This window comes from Watersipora subatra, chromosome 1 (genome assembly GCF_963576615.1).
Source record: "Watersipora subatra chromosome 1, tzWatSuba1.1, whole genome shotgun sequence".
Classification (NCBI taxonomy): Eukaryota; Metazoa; Bryozoa; class Gymnolaemata; order Cheilostomatida; family Watersiporidae; genus Watersipora; species Watersipora subatra.
The window spans coordinates 59,327,796-59,348,115 of NC_088708.1; the positions used below are offsets into that span (position 1 = coordinate 59,327,796).

Below are 20,320 nucleotides of genomic sequence, written 5' to 3' on the forward strand. Positions count from 1 at the left end.
TTTTCAACTTCTTCAAACCACGGTAACTTTTGAATTTTATATATTGAAAGAAGTATTTTGTTGAAATAAATTAGGAGGAAAAATAAAGCTGTAAAGGTGTTTAAATGTGAAATAATTAGAAAGTAATGTCTAAATATAGTCTGTTTTGCTATGATTACAATAAAAAATTATTTGGTATATGATTATATAATTTTAGTTTGTTTCAGTATGGCATCAAAAAGTGAAAATGTCGTATAGACCTATAGAGTAGTATAGAAACCCATAGTGATTATCCAATGCAATCACTGCTTGGTAGAAATAATCCAAATCATCACTATTAAAAAATAGTAACAAAACAATATGTTAACCTTAGTAACTATAGTTACCTACAATAACTTTAGCGCATTTTGTGGGTATGATCTGCAAGAAAATGTCACATTACAATGTACTACGTGCAGAGTTCTTACCTTCAAGACAGACGTGTAACATATACGCTGAATCTAACTTATATGAATTTAGCTTACTAAAAACATACTTGAAGGAAGTTTTAGTATGCATTTTAGTAAACTTTTAACTAAAATTTTATTACATCTGTTTGCGAACCCATTTTTTTCCATGATTGAGATACAATTGCCAAATTTTAATTTCGAGATAAATGGTTGTTGATATCGTTTAGCGGAAAAAATTAGCCATAGTACGGCAAGGATGAAAAAGTGTTGTGTTTCATAGAGTTCATAGTTTCAATTAGTACATCATTTACCGCCTGTAATTGAGAAAAGGGTATACAGTGTATAAGAACAAACTCATCATAGGAACAGGGTGGCTAAATGCACGGTTCAAAACTTGTGGTTGCGTTCTTCGTGAATTCCAGCAGAATGCGAGCTATCAATTCCAAGATTTTAATAGTATAGCCCGACATACCGAAGAACGCATACACACATACAAACATTGAGATATATATATATATTGATTGACATTTCAATAAGTTCAGAATTAACTGATGGTCTGCATATTGGCACAGGAAAGCATATTTAGTGGTTGCAATTTTTTTTGTGTAGCAATTGAAGTTGAATAGATTAACGAATGTTTAGTGTGTATTTCCTCCTTGCTTAGATGTACTTTTAGTCAATACTGCTCAGATCATTTGTTGTAGCTTGTGAACATAATGTTTTTGCTAGTCTCTGAAAGATTTTCTATTAAGTCAAAGTTTTGTAGGAACTGTAAAGTGCTCTGCTACTTTCCCATATTTGAAGTTTTCCTTACAATGGCAAGCCTTGAGGCAGAGTTTAAAAAGTTGTCTCTTGCTGGGAAATCCGCTGTAGAACTTTCTTCATTAACTAACGAAAAAAGCTCTGCTAAAAAAGAAAAAGGAAGCTCTGATACGGATATATATTATTTGCAAATACATCAGTTCAATGGAGGTTGCGTTGACGGGGTAGCAGACGGCAGAGTCGCTGTTTTATGTTCAACTCATCATGTACGAATATTCAATGCAGAAACTTTGGTCAGAGAGTCGACAATCGATGGTGAGATTCAGTATTCAGTATGCAAATTTATCGTATCGAATGCTGCTTCAGTTTTGATTATCTTTATTATTTCTTTTTCTTGTTTACTTAAACGAGTTCTGTCCATTAAATCTCTTTAAAGTGGTTATATTATTCAAGCGAATATTCAGGCCATGCGCATCCGCTCAGGCAATGAATTTGGGCTCTGTATTTGTCTGTGGGTACTCTTTTAGGTTCAGATGCTCAGGTTACAACTGTCGCATTCGGACACAACTCACCAGATCTGGTATACACATCTTCCGTTGATTCTGAGATAAGGTAGAAGCTGATTGTACAATATCGCCTCACATATACATGTAGTTGTTGCCGTGATAGTCGTATGCTTTGAAATCCATGTTTACTTTCATTAGAAAATAACTGTGGCTATGCTTTTACATGTGCCACCAAAATTTATGACGTTAAAAACTTGCTATCTACCAATAGAATATGCAGAAATCACAATCTACTACTTTGGTACTTAAAACACTTATGTTTTATTTTCGGCATTATTTTTATTGCTAGGCAATTTTTTTAGTCTGTGCTACAATTCTGATGTAAAAAGACAATTGAAATAGATATAGCGGCAAGATTGAGGCAGCTCGTTAACGAAATAGCGTGTTCGTAAAACATTCACAAGCCATTGTGGAACAGTTCATGGATATCCACACAGTCTCATATTTGATCGCATAAGAATTACAAGGTTTCAATTGCAGCTTTGTTTTTCCATTATGCATTGTTAAACTGCATCTCTTTTCACATTTTTGAGTTAATTCATCAAAACTGATTGTCATCTCTCTGGTAAAGTTGTCTAAAATCTATACGCTGTTGATTGACAACATTTTGTAATGAACTCAAACGTTCACAATGTATGCTGTATATTATAGCTTGACCATCCAATATTAAAAACATTTAGGGTTTTTCTTCCTGATTCCAAAGTATCTATCATAGAATAAATACACGATACACATTTGCCTAGTCCTGTGTACTCGTAAATTTGGAATTATTTTTTTTATTTATATAAATGATTACTCTATAATTGATGACTTGCAAATGAATACAGTAAAACATTTTTATCATCTAACGAGCGCATCTCTAATAAAGCCTAACAACCTGGAAATATTTAAAAAGCACTCGGTCCATGGCTTTCACTGAAGCATTGGCACTCGTGTGTTTACTTTCTGTCAATCGACCCTACCTGACTCTGTTGTTGTGTACCATCGTGTACCCCGATCGAGGCAAAAGTTAGCTCTACTTTCTTAACTCATGAGGGGTACCCGATCAAAAATCCGAATGTCTAATGTGTACCACCAATCACGTAGCCCTACGCGTAAGGAATCCGGGAGCATGTTGTTTTTTTAACAAAAAACGTTTGCACCTAATTGATGTTTTAAAACCCGCAACTGTTACAGTGCTTGTTTTTGTTTGAAGATTGATAACCTACCATGAATGCAGTGTAATTCACATAAAAACTGCTATATCTCCAATTGTCTTCTACCTTATCTTATGGAGCAAGCAAAAGAGGGCTTGTCGATATAAGTACATATTGGTTTCTGAGTGGCTAAACCACTTTGTAATGCAAAATAGTACACGCATGTTTAGGAAATGGGCAATAGTGAATTCTTTTCATGTAAACCAACTTTGCATTTACGGAATTGCAGTTTCAAAGAGTTTTTACAAAAATCAAAATATTGTGATGTCCTTCATACGATTTTATGAATCCTCTCAAGTGATATTTGCCATTGGCATTAGTTTACAAGAAATTTATGTGTATGGTAAAGGGCTATGGAATTTATTTTATTCAGAGCTTTGTATACATACCTTCGGCTGATACATAGTATTTCAGAAATGCATGATTATGAAAAGACAAGTTGTGATACGTGTTTTTCTCTTGAGCAGGTGTTGGGATTTGAGATTAGACTTGACAAAGCCAGTCAATGTGTTCAAAGGTTAGTTGTCTAAATCTCGATCATAAATCTACTTCATCAGATCAGTGTACTTACACCTCTGACTCATCTGAGCAGTGTACTTACACCTCTGACTCGTCTGAGCAGTGTACTTATACCTCTAGCCCGTCTGAGTAGCGTACTTACGCCTCTAACCCGTCTGAGCAATAGATTTACACTCTCCAAGCTATCAAAACCAGGCATGCACAGCTTTAAGTAACCAGAGCATTGTATGTATCGGCTCTACATGCAATTTGTCTGCATTTCTCAATTTTAAACGCTGTTGACATTGTGTTTAAATATTTTTCTGACGCTACCCCACTTTGTAATGAACTTACTGCTGTTTGACTTATTCACATTTCATTGATAAAAACCTAATGCTAATCCTTTTTACATAAGATATTAATAGATCAGTAACCTTTTCTCAGAAAACCATATCGGAGTTAATAGTTATGGTTATACTCAGGAGGCTTCATGTCAATCATTTACAACCTATTCATAGCTGTCTGCACGACTCTTTTTGCTCAATTTCATATGTTCTAGCGTCAGAAAACAAAGCACATGCATTTCTATCGTTCGATTTAACTTACAACGACAGATTCATGTGTGCCGGGACAAAGTTAAAGAAGGAGGATGCAATGCTCTATTTCTGGTGAGATATTAAATATATAATATTAAATATAATATATTTATATTAAATAACTGGTTTGCATAGCTGTTCTTTGTTGTTTTATCATAAAATATTACCAAAGGTTTTCTGCTGACATCCGTATGAAATGTATCGATGTGCACTATGGTAGTTTTGAAAATACAGTAATACTGCAACTTACGAGTGCTCCAACGTACGAGAAACTTGAGATACGAGCCAGCTTTTAAGCAAGTTTTAGCACTAACATACGAGCCATGATTGAGATATGAGCACGTGAGTCCGTTGCCAAGTATGCCAGAGGTGTTTTATGAGAACAGCATCACTCTGTATTTTTCAACTGCTCAGGTTATGCTTTTGTACCGTGTTTTTTGTGCGCGATTTTCAGTGCAGAATTATGTGAATTAAAAGTACTGTGCGTAGACCGAAAGTTTGCCAGTAAAATGAAAGATGAAATGCAAAGAAAAAGCAAATGATAACAATTACTAAACGGAAAATTATTGAAAAATATGCGAAATGTGTATGCATGATTGAGCTAGCTCAACAATATGACAGAAATACATCCACAATTATCAAGCAGAAGGATTATATTCAGGGCATTTATTTAGTTCGCAAAAGGATTAACCATAGTTTCTAAACGGCGTAGCGATCTTCACGACCGTTGATGGAGAGACTGCTCAGGCATTGAATCAACGATTGGCCGGTGACAGCTTAACTGAACGATGCTATGTAAAAAGGCCGGCGCTATCTATCAAAATTATAAACATTCGGACAAGTTGGCTAGTGGTCGTACATTAACCGTTTGTGACGCCACCTGTGTTCGTCCTAATCGCAACATGTTGAAAGGGCGACAAAGGCAAACGTCTTTAGATAGGTTTATCTTAAAACGGCCAGCTAGTCGTGAAAGCGAAACAAAGGAAAAATTAGCTAAGCAGCGAGAAACTTCAAACTATGAACGCCGAAGAAATTTTAATTACCTCAAGTTAAAAATGAAAGTTTGCTTTTAGATTTGCTTCTAATTTTGTCTTTTAAGACTTTGATAAAATCCAAATTTATCAAAGTTAACTGTTGTAATGAAGGATAGCTTTCTATAACTCCCTAGGATATCTCCCTCTCTGGCAAATGCTAGCGTTAGCTGCTATTGCATGTATTTAATTTTACATTTTAATTAATCACATTTCCTTGCATTATTTTTTATTTGTTTCTTTTTAAAAGCTTGTGGTAAGTTAGGACAATAACCAACATGTTCTTTCTGTTACAATATCTTGTTTTGAGTGTTTTATTTTCATTTTTTTAGAGTTTGGAAACCAATCAATATATATTTAATTGTTCTATATATAAGTAAATTGCACCAACATGCGAGTAAATTGATATACGAGCTCAGTCTCGGAACGCATTAAGCTCGTAAGTCGAAGTATGACTGTATCGGTTCTATTATACCATATCATCTATATTATACCATATCATCTCTTCTACCATACTATCTCTATTCTACCATACCATCTCTATTCTACCGTACCATCTCTATTCTACCACACCATCTCTATTCTACCATACCATCTCTATTCTACCACACCATCTCTATTCTACCATACCATCTCTATTCTACCATACCATCTCTATTCTACCATACCATCTCTATTCTACCATACCATCTCTATTCTACCATACCATCTCTATTCTACCATACCATCTCTTTTCTACCATACCATCTCTATTCTACCATACCATCTCTATTCTACCATACCATCTCTATTCTACCATACCATCTCTATTATACCATACCATATCTATTCTACCATACCATCTCTATTCTACCATACCATCTCTATTCTACCATACCATATCTATTCTACCATACCATCTCTATTCTACCATACCATCTCTATTCTACCATACCATCTCTATTATACCATACCATCTCTATTATACCATACCATCTCTATTCTACCATACCATCTCTATTCTACCATACCATCTCTATTCTACCATATCATCTCTATTCTACCATACCATCTCTATTCTACCATACCATCTCTATTCTACCATACCATATCTATTCTACCATACCATCTCTATTCTACCATACCATTTCTATTTTATTCTACCATATATATTCTACTATAGCTACTATTCTATCATAGCTTTTTCTCCCATACCATTCTGTTGCGCCGTATTATTCAAAAAATTTTATCTAAACAAATGTAAAGTTGTATTATTTTAGCAATAAATCCTTTCCTTTATTTGTTTTATCTCAATGTACTAATTCTTATAAACCAAGTTGAACATTTTCCCAGCAATGAATGGAGATTTTCTTAAACCGAAATGCAGCTTCTACTTGTCCATTCTTGTAAGAGTTTTGTGGTCAGTATAACTAAAGTATGAAACTCTTTGTTGACTAGGGATCATAGACAGTCGGAGTCTATGGGATGTTATGAAGACATGCATAGTGATGACATCACTCAGGTATTGTTGCACAAAAATTTATTTTCAATCAACATGTACAAGATTCATCATTTTAATTTTTAAAATAAGGTGTTTATTTATTTTGTGTGTGTTATAAGTTTAATTAAGTTTATGCTATATATATATACGTATATATAGTATTGCGGGAAAGTCTAGGCACAGATTTTTCTTCTAGTGCAATGGTGCTAGCTGAAGTGTGAAAAATGCTTGTTTTAACCAATCGCCATTAAGTATTGGAAGGTGTAATAAGTATGTGTAGAATTATTCCATAGTATGGCAAGTAGGCCATGTAGCGTAGTAGATAGTAAGCTGGTCTGCAGAACTGTGTTTTTCGAGTTCAATGCCAGTGCGAAGTGATTTTTTCGTTCCTAAAGCTTTTTGGCTATAACTGGACATACGAACGACAGACCAACCAATAAACGACAAACACTTAGGTTTATATATATATAGATACAACCAGAAGTACTCAGCATTGACCGCAATAAAATATATAGATATAATAATGACCATTAATGACATAATGACGTTCTAGAATAAACATTTAAAAACATGAGTTTTCTGATATTCAAAAATCAAAACTTTTCAACTAGAGCAACACATACCAAGTTTTGCATTCTTCCATCTTGGTTCCACAATTTGGGCATTTAAAGGTTGACTTGCAACAAAATACACATTACAGTTATTTAATATCAAAAGATTCACCATGTCCTACTCTGTTGTGTTGTAGGTGCAAAATATGTGGAAATGTGATTACAAGCTCTTCAAAGCTAAAAAACGAACAGTTAATCGCAGCCATACGAGAACGCCGTAGTTTGGATTCTCTTTCCGAAGCGGCTCAAATGTGACGTACAGTGAAACATGGATAACTCGCCCTCGGATATAGCGAACACATGGTTAACTCGAATGGATTTGCTTGGTCCGTTCCCACGCAATGATAAATGGCTCTATATAATTCGAACTCAACACTGTTAATTTGAACTGTTTTTTGCCCAACGACTACTGAAACAGTTGCTATCGCTTTAAAAAATCACTTTATTCCAAGCCATAAAGGTAAACCTCAACTTTTCGTAATTCATAAGCGTCGTTATTACCACCATCGGCAAAATATTTTTGTCAACGACTTTTCTAAAGGTTTGGTGAAATTTGATTTATACTAAACATCCGCATAGCGATCGCCCTTCGGAAGCGAGGTAAAGTGAGGTAATCTTTGCATAAACTTCAAGAAAAATCGGCAAAATTGATTGTGGGTAAAACGCTCAAAAGAAAAAGATGTCTTTTCTTTTGAGCATTTCAACAACGATCAAGTTTTGCCAATGTCAATCTAAAAAACGTCCTGGCAATAACATCACCTCAAACAACGAACCAATCTCAAGTGATAGAAAATCTCTATACTTTTTGATAAAAACGTTTTAAACTTTACACTAGAAGCATTTAATTTGAAACAAGCCATTTGTGCTTTTGATTTATATTATAGTTTGTATATGTACTGATGTCTTTTCTTTTGAGCATTTCAACAACGATCAAGTTTTGCCAATGGCAATCTAAAAAACGTCCTGGCAATAACATCACCTCAAACAACAAACCAATCGCAAGTGATAGAAAAATCTCTATACTTTTTGATAAAAACGTTTTAAACTTTACATTAGAAGCATTTAATTTGAAACAAGCCATTTGTGCTTTTGATTTATATTATAGATTGTATATGTACATGTATCTACTAATAAATAAGTAAATACATGGACTTGTGACAGTGCTCTGATAACTTGAACACTGATAATTCGAACACTTTTGCTCGGTCCCTTGAAGTTTGAGTTATCCGAGTTTCACTGTAGTTGTGGCAGATGGTTTCTGTTTACACTTTCCTGCAACCTTATTCGTCGAAATATTTTCACAAATATACTTCACGCATTCAATAAAACCATGTCTATTGTTCTTACGCGTGTGTTTTATCGTCATTGTAATGCTGTTTATTTTAGCAGCGATATCTTATAACTTACCGTAAAAATTCGTTTAATTTTTTAACCTTAGCTCGGAGAAGTACATATCATTATCTGATAATCATGGCGAGCCTGTTGGTCACCTGTGATACTCGAAAGGTGCCCCAGAAATTATTTGCGAAGTATTGGGTCACATGATCAGATTACGACTTGCCGATTAAACCAAGCCGAAACAAAACTGTAAAGTAGCGAGCATCTATATTTGATACGGGGTCTTCGATAAAACCCGAAGTGTTTGTCATAAACTAGTGCTACGTGAGGTTTTATATTGAGCTTTTTATTGGCCTTTCAATTCACGTGAGAACATCACGTGACAAGCCGATAACCAAACTGTAATGACAATGTCAGAGAAATAAAGAGATTCCAAAATACGGCGGCTTTTCGTTTTTGAGCTTTTAAGAGCTTGTAATCACATTTCCACATAATTTGCACCTACAACACAGCAGAGTAAGACATGGTGAATCTTTTGGTACCAAATAACTGTAATGTGAATTTTGTTGCAAGTCAACCTTTTACATTCATTCTATGGACCGGTACAGTTGGATCAGTACTGTGATTGTAACCAAGATCATATGATTAAGCAAATAAATACCATGCACTAATGTCAGTCACCATGTCGTTCAAATGTTGTGCTTCAAGCCTTCATAACCTTTGGTCATTTCACTGTGTTTGGATTCTTTTATTTTCCTGTCCGCTCTTATCATTAATTTCTTTGATCTTCTCTCAACTGTTTTTTGTCTCTGTTGAGTTGTTCTTTATATTCTTGTTCAAGACTTCTGATAGGTTTTTCAATGGACTCATCTGACGAGTTTGGACACTCTTAATCCTTTGTACTTCCTTTACTTGAGCCATTTCCTGAAGTGTTTCACTTCAGGAAATCAAGCAATCTGGATTCCTTCCGTTTCACTATTTTTAGGAATTTTTTCAGCAGTTTTGTGACAAAGTTGTGAGCGTCTGTTCCTTTGTTCTTCAATTCTTGCTACTGTCTGGTCTGGGGTTTTCTGACATTATTCTTGCACTTCTTTCTTTTTGCTCTTCGGGTTTGTTTTGGTTTGCTCTGGTGTTTTAGCAACTCTTATTCTCTCTACTGTTTCTTTTTGCTTACTTCATTTTGTTTCTATCACTCTGATGATCTAGTCTAAAGGTTAATATAAGATATCGGTAAAGATATCATAAGATTCAGATTGGAAAAGAAGTACATAGTTAAATTCATTCATTTGAATTAATCCAAAGTGCAAATTGAAGGTAAAGTTTCATCCTTCTCGACAAGACAGCCTACTTACAGCAAGTGATGATGGGCTTGTCAACTATTTAGATATCAGTGGGTCGACGGAGGAAGATGCTATACAGTACACCTTCGATACAGCTTCCACGCCTGTAGGTCATCAACCTGTTCCATAAACTAGCTTCAATTCAACATCAAAGTTCTTGAATAGCAATAGTTGATGTTCTTATGCTAGAAGTTGTCTCATCTTTTCTGAATGTTTTGTAATTTCAGGATAAGCTCTCATGGATCGGCGAAGAGGAGGCATTTATCTCAACCTACGCCAACACCGCCTATATTTGGGATGTCAGCTCTGTAAGCCTGCCTTGAGGCATTCAGGATTTTACTAGATCATCATACTCGTCTCCTTTATAACAGATTGTTATACTGTAGTTGTCTTCACATGTTGACGTCATTACTTCCTTAGATTAGCTGTTCTTGATTAATTCATATTGCTTCACTATCAACCTTCCTGTCATTTCATTATAGGGAGATGAAAAAGTGAAGTCAGACCTACCTCAATTTCAGGTATGCAACACTTACATATGTGATTAAATATCAAGGCATGTGCTATTAATTTATCAATAACTCTATCTTACCCTATTACATTGTCGACCATATTGTAATTGCTAAAAAGAATATCTTAAGAAGTGTCCTGGCATATTTATTATGTCACATATTGTTTTTGGAAGGTAGCTAGAAGGAATAATTGTGTAGTATGTCAGCTAAATTTGAACTTAGCCATTTTTGCTAAATTGCTAGATGTTAGAATCATGCAACCAGTTAATACTCTTTACATACTGTAGTTAATAGTTACAAGTTAATACTCAGTTACATAGTTTTAGCAACTTTAGCAATACAAGTTGTTCATCCTTCGTGTACCACGGATGCTATGTTTCAACTACTGGTTCTACAAAATAGTTGAGTCTTTCCGAATATCAGCATAACATTACTGTATGTCATGATAGCCAGTGCCAACCAATCAAGGAGTTGTTAGGTAAAATTGCGGTCAACTTTGCATGGCAACTTAACAAAGCTATTTTTTGTTGTTTAGTTTTTGTTTACTATATATGTATAGAATTGCAACTCACATGTGTGCGCGCGCCAGCGTGTGCCTTTGTGTATGTATTCCGGTCATATAGACTGACGCATCGCTGCACAGAATTCCTTGAAATTATTTGGGCAGGGAAGTTTGTAAAAACCTAATCTCAATTAATTTACCATATAATTTCCATGAGTCACCATCTTGAATTCGTACAAATCAGCTTAGTAACATTATATTTTATTTCAATCTTATAAATTTGCAAGGGTTGATAATTGCTAAATCAATTTGGTCTTGTGTTTGCATAACTTACCACTTACCAGGTTTCGTCGCTCATTTTAATTAAAATCTTGAAACTACATCACTCATAGTAAGTGTATTAATTTCAGGAGGCTTCAAAATCAACACAAGTGGAGTATCTTGTTGATTGCTTTGTAGATAGTAAGCATTCTCCTGTGGTATTGGCCGGGAACAGCAGGTGCGTGTTACTATTGTTACTGTTGTTAGCTTTCTTTCTCATATCAAAGCAGCAGCATAGGGTACAGTTATAATTTTTTGTCACTTGAAAATTATTCGTACAGATGTGATGGAGTCCTGTTCAACCTAACCAGCCCTCCATCGTATATCGGTTTTCTGCCAGCATCCCATTCACAGTGGATCAGAGCCTGCACATACAATATTAAGGTATGGTATGAGCCGTAGTTATACAAGCTACTGTAAGTGACCCACACATAAGCTTGTGATTCGCTCATCTAAATGATAAACTAAGAATTTAGTTTGGATCGTTTGTTCTGTACCACAGTGGAAAACCTATTGAAGGTTTTGGCTTGAAACTAAATATAATACTAAATACTACATAATTTTGAGTAGGTTGTTTTCTCAGCTTTGTTTTGCACTGATGTATAGTTTGGCATGTTGCTCATTTGATCAGCACTTAGACATGTCATTCTGCTTACCAGTCACAGAGTTTGTACACGGTGGGAGAGGATGCCTTGTTGTGCTGCTGGAAACCATCGAGTCTCATACCACCATCGCCTGGAAAATCAAGGTCTCTCAAGGCTGGGCATCGAGTGAAGCCTGCTGTCAAAAAACCTTATGACCGATGATACTTGAATATTACCGGCAAGCAGTTTTCAAAGAAGAGGAGAAACGGTGATGTAGAACTGAAAGTGACATCCTTGGTAGATGCGTTTTGCCAATGGTCATTGGGAAGAATGTAAACTAGCATGTATAGACCCACTTCTAAGACTGGTGAATTCAAGTCATCTATAGCAATGCGAATGACATTGACTTCTTAAAGGGAGAGATGTTTAGCTTTCCCAAGCCATTATATTGTACATACGTATGTATGTGTGGATTATCAGACGAGTCAAAATAATAAAAGTTAATTTCTATGTACACTTGGTTTTATTAAAGCATCGTTACATATATAACTGCTTTTGAGCCAAGTTAAATGGCTGCTTATTCCACACTCCAAGTTTTTCACTCCAACAACATCAACATAATCTTTAGCATCCTTATGATCTACAAATGTGTGAAAGTTCAAGTACTGCTTGATAACAGCGGTAGACTTGCCGATAAGAAAGTTGGTTAATTCTCCAGTCCATTTTTTAAAGAAACGCCGAGGTATATAGACCAACTAAAATATTTTTGTTGAGATTAGCGCACAATGATATTCTGTGAAACCCTTTATTTGAATGCCACCTTTATTTGAACACCACCTCTAATAAAACGCCACTATAGGAGATGGGTTGGAAAATACCGCACCACCATTTAATTAGAGGCCGCCTCGATTTGACTGCAAATTTGGCAGTCTATGATCTTTTTGAATCCATAATAAAAAGTGATCAATAGCAAAGTTCCACTAAATGGAATTTATAATGACTCGGTTACTTCAATAACAATTAATTCTTTCTGTTTTAATTCTTAATTGTGTTGCTGTAGTTGTTGACATTGTTTTAGTGATGGTGTACTTGAAGAGATTGATCGTGACAATCATCTGAACTACACTCTCAATCCATTGTTGAGAGATACCTCCATAATGTGGTTTACAATCGCTCCCGAAGACTTTGATGAACGATAAAAATACTCTTCAGGTACTTCGCACAACGTAATAGCAGCCACTGTTATGGCCTATCAAAATCCATTTTTCAACTCCTAAGCTTCATGGTTTTCCTTTAAAACTTTGAAAGCGCCACCGTCAAAATAATTAGTAACTGCTTCCAGCCAATTATTTTTTACTCAAACTGGTTCCTTGTTTAACTCGGTCCAATACTCCGACGTACATATATCAAAAACAGTGTAGCAAAAATGCAGAGTCTGATGGCATTAATGTCGGTCTGCTTGAAAGAGAGTGCAAAATACACAATAGCATTGCTTCACTCATAAAGGGGTTAAATCTATCTTCCAAAAATTTGGACAAGCTAGTTAAAAAATACAGCGCCACCCTCTATTTGAACGTCGCCTTTAATAAAATGCCTCTAAAGGGGAAGAGTTAAAAATTAGTATTTTTTGTATTCGCTCCAATCGAAACTCCAGTTCTCATTCGATCAATGAAGCTAAGCAATGTCGAGCCCAGATAGTGCTTGGATGGGTGACTGCCTGCGAATATTGGGTGCTGCAGACTTGTTTCTTAGGCTACTACTGAAGCTTTACATCACTTTGGATATCTCTATTGACCAGTTTCGCTCTGACTTAAAAATCACAATAACGACTTTTAAAAATATAAACTAAGAAGTTTACCGAAAGCATAAACTAGACCGCATACACTAAACGTCAAAATGCATTAAGTTAAAAGAGGCTGGTCAACCAGGAGTAATTCTCTCATAGAAAAATGATTCATAATTGCTCAGCATGCTTGCGCGTGAGCAGTAGTCCAGGTCAATGACAAACATGTATTATCGTTGGTATGGCTGATCACTTGGCCTACTAACAATCACTCTCTATCGATGGGTCGTGTAAACATTGTTTACTACTAGTTATGAGTGTATGCATTGTTACCAAAACCTAATCTTCCCGATTGCAATCTTTCCCGAAACCTAATCTTTCTCGCTTAGGCTTTCCAATTTTTTGCTGTCTATCATTGAGAGCAGTATCTTATCGATATCAAAGTTGATGAAACTCGGCAAAGCTTATTGTCCGGTTTAAAAATTTTCAACTAGTCAGTTGTGTTATTGCAATACAGAGCTGCACTAGAATTTTGAAGATAGTCTGTATTTTTTCAAACTTGCGTTTCATGTTATTACATGACATATCGCGCGGCCAACAGTATACATGTGTAAATAGCGGCGAGTGAACTCACCCTCTTGCAATGGGTAAACTGAGGGAGGCAAATCTCGTTCAGTTTTGGACAACGAATGTTTGGTAGTCACGGGTGTGAATGGTCTTACCATATTATTAAAGACTCTCTAAACTACGATGTGACTGAAGTGCAGTTAGTGTGAAGAACATATCAAAAAATTTATTTTCAGCTGTTAAAAGTAGGACTTGTATTTTGACCTCAGCGAATTTAATTAACCTATAACAATTTTTACAAAATGAATTCTAATAAAAACGTTTATATAATTTGTTAACTACCTTTTAGAAAGCCCCGCATGTACACGCATATATTTACACTAGGTGATTGTGCATAGATGTACGTCGATGCGCATTAAGCCATTTTACAATTATCATTAGAGTAAGCTACTGGAAGCCTCGGATGCGGTAGAACTGTTGTATCTTTGATGTGATTATGCTTATGAATGTAGATGGAAGACTGTTTGCGCCATGCTCAGCATATCTCTCATAGTTGTTTGGCTCTGCAATGACATCTAACATCATCTCTAGCATCCCTTTATCCTGAAACCGTGTAAAACCTTAGAAACAGTTTGACACGAGTGGCAGACGCCGCAATAAAAGCAGAACCTATATGAAGTTACAAGCTAGATACGTAAAAAGCTTCGTTCCTACTGCTCGGGAGCTATACATTGCTTCTGTTTCAAGACTTTCAAGTTGAATATTAGTTGAAATTTCATTTTGTTTCAATAAAATATTACATATATTGCAAAATATATTACAAAATTGTTACATATAAATAAGATGCATATTCTGTTTTTGTAATAATAGTACAAAAACAGAATATGCAACTTCCTGGTTTCATTTGTACTAAATATTGTTCGCTACCCTCACTGATATACGTACATGTATATACATATGTGAAATGTTACATAGTCGGCATTTAAAGTGTTTAACTGTCAAGGGGATAGCCAACCAAGGGAGACAAACCCATAATTGATTAGGTTGAAGTTATTACTGCATAAGGTTGTCAAAATTCTCATTTCAGACTTCATTAACTATAGAATTTTTGTAAAGCACACTCCGAGCACTCGTACCTATACTACGCCTACCTATACAGCTATACCTAAAAGTAACTGCGCAAACTATTAGTAGTCCATCTTTTATCAGCGAGTAGTACCTTTCCTTATAATTTAGCTAATTATGAGCATAACGTAACCTGCTGCCATAGGTAATCGATGTGTCAGTATATAAAACTTAATTACTTTAAGGTTTTCCACATTCACCAGACTCACTGTGTGGCGCTACACCCACCCCTGAACTCTATTTTATGTAGTTTGGTGGTTTTCGGAAAAACGTTTTTTAATTAAAAATGCGCCACCAGTCCATGTACCTTTTGCCGGCTGTTTAGTAACATGCATTGTGATTGATGCATCAGGTGCTAGAGACATTATACTTTACAAGATATAGTATCAACACGTCTCAGTTATTTTAGATCATCTTAACACGGAGTTATGGGAATAAGCATTTCAGTAAATGCTTACATTGGCTGTGAATTATGCTAAACTGATGCTATTGGTCAAGAAGTAGTTTTTTGCGCATAGACCTGCCAAATGATTAGACAGCATAAATTTCTTGGAATGACAAACATCCTGTAGTTGCTGGTTAATGAGTGGCCAAGATAGTAGATGTTAATCAAAAACAACGCCAGGAATCGATTGAACAGAGGACACTGCTGCAACACCATTTGAAAAACATGAGTCGGAGTGAGATCCAGCTGCAACCTTTTAATGTACCTCATTGCTGCTATGTTGCTGCTGATTTTATTTGTTTAGTCGCAATTGCCAGTCATACTTTTCAAGTATGGCTGGCAAGGCTCAAAATCTAATTGCAGTTCAAAACATCCCTGAGGATGTCATAGCTGAACACTGCTATTTATCCAAACATCATATTGCTTTCTCTACCTTTCACTCCCACAAATCAGCTTTCAGGTTTGCAGCGAAGACCTACAGAGTTTAGAAGAAATTAACTTTAAGTCTTTTAACGTATGCAAAAGTTAAAGTTGGGTTGTTTATATGTCCTAGATTCTGGTAGCTTCAAGCCTAAATTAGAAAGCCGACTAACCAACAGATGTTTGTATTTTACGGTGCAGTTTTTATGGTCTTGTTTGTTTTTTCTAAGATGGTAGAGTGAGGATTTACCATAATTTAGGCGTCGATGACCGTTTCACACTTTGCTCAAAACCACTCTGAAAATTACCTCCCTGAATTTGCCCTTTATGTAATAGTACATTAAAATGCTATGACAACTCATTTTTACTGTCGGGTATGCAGTACTTTATATCAGCATATACGGTATAACAGAAAATTAAACAAATGACTGTTTTAGGATTAGACATGAGCATTTCAGTAAGTGCTTACACACCCTCCACCAGGGCAGTGTGTAGATATGCAGTTGGCAGAATGGTGTAACAAAATAGCCAGAAATGCGAGTGCAACATTTTTTGTTATTCACCTTATATAAGCCATAAATACTAGTAGAGAAGTGTGATACTTACTTTAAATATTCTCTGGTGTTCTGTGGAAGTGTATAGTCGGCCATCTTTAACTATCTCTTCAATCAATCCTCTATACTGATCTTCAAGAAGAAGAACAAAGTGGCTTTGTTGTTTTATAGTGGGCAGTGTATAAAAATATATAGTTATGAGCGGTTAGGTGTATAATATTTTTATATACTCCATGAGCAGGTAAGTATTGCACTAAGGCTAGCAATTAAATTTTTAGACAGTCAATTGTATCTACGATGTCAATGATAAAAATTTGTACATAAAATGTACAGAGTCTCAAAGATTAGCACAAGAGAAGCTTAAACTTATTTTGAAGATCAAAAATCAGTAAGTTTAATATTAACGTGTCAGAATGTTCCAGATTAATAGGCAATTGTTCAAAGCGTGACAGCAACAAATCTATGCATTTTCAAAAATGGGCAGGTGTAATTGTCTCGGTATAGTTTGTCATGGCACAGAAGTGAGCGGGCATGTAAATTACAACCGTGAAGTATTCTTCTCCGCAGTTATTTAGCTGTCTATCGACTGAAAAATTCCCCTTGTGTAATGCATTATTACATTGTAACGGCCATACTTTGTAACAAGCTTCAACAAAAGATTTGGATATAACAAATGACGAAGTTTTAAGTGCCAATTTAACTACTGAGGTAATTGTGAATGTATTTCATACCAGGAAAGTAAAGTCTATCACGTACTGCTGTCAGCCATTATGAGCAATATATCGCTATTGCAATACTTTAAGGCAGCTAAGTTCGTTATGCTTGATTATCAATTCCATTTGGATCACACTAGCTAATTAGTGCAAATAGCAGGAACAGTAAAAATGAGTTGTCATAGCATTTGAATGTACTATTACACAAAAGGCAAATTCAGGGAGGTATGTTCAGAGTGGTTTTGAGCAAAGTGTGAAACGGTCATCGACGCCTAAATTAAGGAAAATCCTCACTCTACCATCTTAGAAAAAACAAACAAGACCATAAAAACTACACCAAAAAAAATACAAACATCTGCTGGTTAGTCGGCTTTCGAATTTAGACTTGCCGCTACTAGAATCTAGGACATATAAACAACCCAACTTTAACTTTTGCATGTGTTAAAGTATTTTGAGTTTATTTCTTCTAAACTCTATACAGGAGCAGTATATCAAAGAGCTACATTAAAAAGGTGCTCAGGTAAGAATCACATTCGACTCATGTTTTCAAATGGTGTTGCAACAGTGTCTTCTGTTTAATCGATTCCTGACATTGTTTTTTTGTTAAAACCTATCTTGGCCGCTCATTAACCGGCAACTACAGAAGGATGTTTTCATTCCAAGAAATTTATGCTGTCGAAGTAGTCGGCAGGTCTATGCGCAATGAACTACATCTTGGCCAATAGCATCAGTTTAGCATAATTCACAGCCAATGATGTCGAGTTACAAAAAAATGTTTCATAAAGAAAATGAGCTGACGTTATTTTCAACCAAATGATATTTTACCAAGCTGTTACACAGTGCAATAAAGCTAAATTTACCTTCAAATGTTACAAAAGGAATGTTGAAACCTTTGCTAGAACCATCTTCATCAGATTTGAAGCTGATCCAGAGCTCATTAGACCTCGCTATGAACGCTAAAGGTGTGTATACAGAGGAGCACGTTTCAAATGTCAATGGTGAATATGGTGAATCTACAATTACATATGTATATATATAGATTTACTCCATTAGAGGTGCGTTACTTCTCTGAAATGTTAGTATATCATTTCTCATACCTTTCTGCACTATGAATTAGAACAAGAAACTACGTCGTTGGCCAATAATGCTTTACAAATAAATTTCAAGCCGTAGTCATAAACAAAAATCTTCTAACAGCTGCCATTCTCATCAGTTGACTGACAGGGTTGAATGTCGCTTAGCTTCATTGGCTGAGAGGGCATCGCTAGCCTGTACATAACTCCACAGGAATTGGTAATCCCACGACCAAACAAGAGTGAAGCGATTGATTGGGAGATTTATGATAAATGCACATGTGCACACAACTCCCGAAAAATTATCCGTTAACGGCCGTCACCAAACCCTTGCAACGAAATCCTATCGACAAATTTAACTATTTTTCAGTAAAGTCACTTAAGTATAATAATGATACAAAACGCATATAAACCTATTTAAGTATGTTACCAAGCCTTTGAAAGGTTACCTTTGAAAATTCCTAAAACTAACCCATCTGATCGGATTATACATAAATAGACAGATTTATTAGGACGAAAATCGTCACAAAACGCTTGAAAAGCTTGGTTTAATAAAAGTTAAAACCGGAAATTGAAACGCCGAACGACAGAGAATAGAACGATAAAGTCTTGCGCATTTCACGAAAAAAGACGTGCACTTTTCATCAGTCTATAGCATTGTCGAATTACCGAAGGTTTCGACAATTAACATAGGAGTACAGAAATCGTTTCATTCTTGCCGATTTCAAACTTTTCATTTTCAATTTCATTTGCCAACACATTTAAGTACTTTCGTATTCCAACTGTCCAACGCAGTAGAAGTAAAGGAAATGACGATGATATTTTTTAACGGTTCTTATGAGATTATTACAATAATTAATTATAAGTTTGGATTATAAGTTTGGATGACTACAGAACAATGACTACGTAGTACAGATTTTCTAAAAATCTAACGCAGTGTAAGTAAAGGGAAAGACGATGATATTTTTTCTAACGCTTCTAATGAGGTTATTACAATATTTAATTATAGGTCTGGATGACTACAGAACAATGGCTACGTAGTACAGATTTTCTAAAAATCTATAAAGTGAAGTAAAGGAAATGACAATGATATTTTTTAACAGTTCCTATGAGATTATTACAATAATTAATTAAAATCTAACGCAGTGTAAGTAAAGGGATATTTGATGATATTTTTTCTAATGGTTCTAATGAGATTATTACAATAATTAATTATAAGTTTAGATGACTACAGAACAATGATTACGTAGTACAGCTTTTCTAAAAATCTATATAAGTATTACAACTTCGTGATATTGTTGGCTATGACGTTTTGAAATGTAAAGAAAATTGTGCATTGGTTTGCTATTATTACTATATTAATAATATTGGTTATTCTAATAATATCAGTGCATTTTACTTCTAATATTGGCCAATATTGCATTTCTCTTTTTGCAGGAGGAGAGATATAAACATATAATATTTTCCTTTCATTATTGCTATTTGTTGTATATAATAACACCCACACCCAGAACATTACAGCTACCATTGCAGTTATCCTATTTGACTGCTAATATTGCATTTCTCAACCATCAGTACCCTTTCTTTTTCCCAATATCACTTTGGTCGTGGGCTGTATGACAGTGGAATTTCTAGTGTTAATATAGCAATATGACAAGAGTCTGCTGTAGAGACAACAAGACGCTGTCTTAGATACAGATCTGAAAACACATATTATTATATGGCTGGATGAAATTTTTAAAGATTAAAGTTCTGAATGATTCTTAGGAGGATCCAAACATGTACTTGGAACAATAAATCCCAGATTCCTTGCAAGAATTGCAAGGAATATTTTCATGCAGAGAAGCTGCAGAGTGTGGACGAAGAAAATTGTCA

The 20,320-nt window shown here is 35.3% G+C and overlaps 2 protein-coding genes across 2 annotated transcripts in view; one reads left to right on the top strand and one right to left on the bottom strand.

The window, feature by feature from the left end:
- The first annotated feature begins 1,194 nt into the window (after positions 1 to 1,194).
- Positions 1,195 to 12,279, top strand: LOC137407164 (WD repeat-containing protein 89-like). Its single transcript, XM_068093766.1, has 11 exons — positions 1,195 to 1,505; positions 1,718 to 1,802; positions 3,420 to 3,469; positions 4,010 to 4,118; positions 6,515 to 6,578; positions 9,821 to 9,952; positions 10,074 to 10,154; positions 10,329 to 10,367; positions 11,271 to 11,359; positions 11,463 to 11,565; positions 11,841 to 12,279. Exons 1-11 carry the CDS (start codon positions 1,244 to 1,246, stop codon positions 11,985 to 11,987), a joined length of 1,161 nt encoding a protein of 386 aa, XP_067949867.1. The 5' UTR covers positions 1,195 to 1,243; the 3' UTR covers positions 11,988 to 12,279.
- Positions 12,280 to 14,453: 2,174 nt separating this feature from the next.
- LOC137389697 (signal peptide, CUB and EGF-like domain-containing protein 1) overlaps positions 14,454 to 20,320 on the bottom strand; it is a 34,172-nt gene continuing 28,305 nt past the window's right edge. The window contains exons 20-22 of the mRNA XM_068075774.1: positions 18,233 to 18,385; positions 16,712 to 16,791; positions 14,454 to 14,718 (exon numbers count right to left, since the gene is read on the bottom strand). Of these exons, the coding sequence (XP_067931875.1) occupies positions 14,563 to 14,718; positions 16,712 to 16,791; positions 18,233 to 18,385 (389 nt within the window). The 3' untranslated portion in view covers positions 14,454 to 14,562. The remainder of the gene's footprint in view (positions 14,719 to 16,711; positions 16,792 to 18,232; positions 18,386 to 20,320) is intronic.

Coding starts and splice junctions, on each gene's coding strand:
- LOC137407164 (XM_068093766.1), top strand. CDS start 1,244: ATGGCAAGCCTTGAGGCAGAGTTTAAAAAGTTGTCTCTTGCTGGGAAA. Junction 10,155..10,328: donor ATATTTGGGATGTCAGCTCT/GTAAGCCTGCCT, acceptor ATTTCATTATAG/GGAGATGAAAAAGTGAAGTC. Junction 11,566..11,840: donor CCTGCACATACAATATTAAG/GTATGGTATGAG, acceptor TCTGCTTACCAG/TCACAGAGTTTGTACACGGT.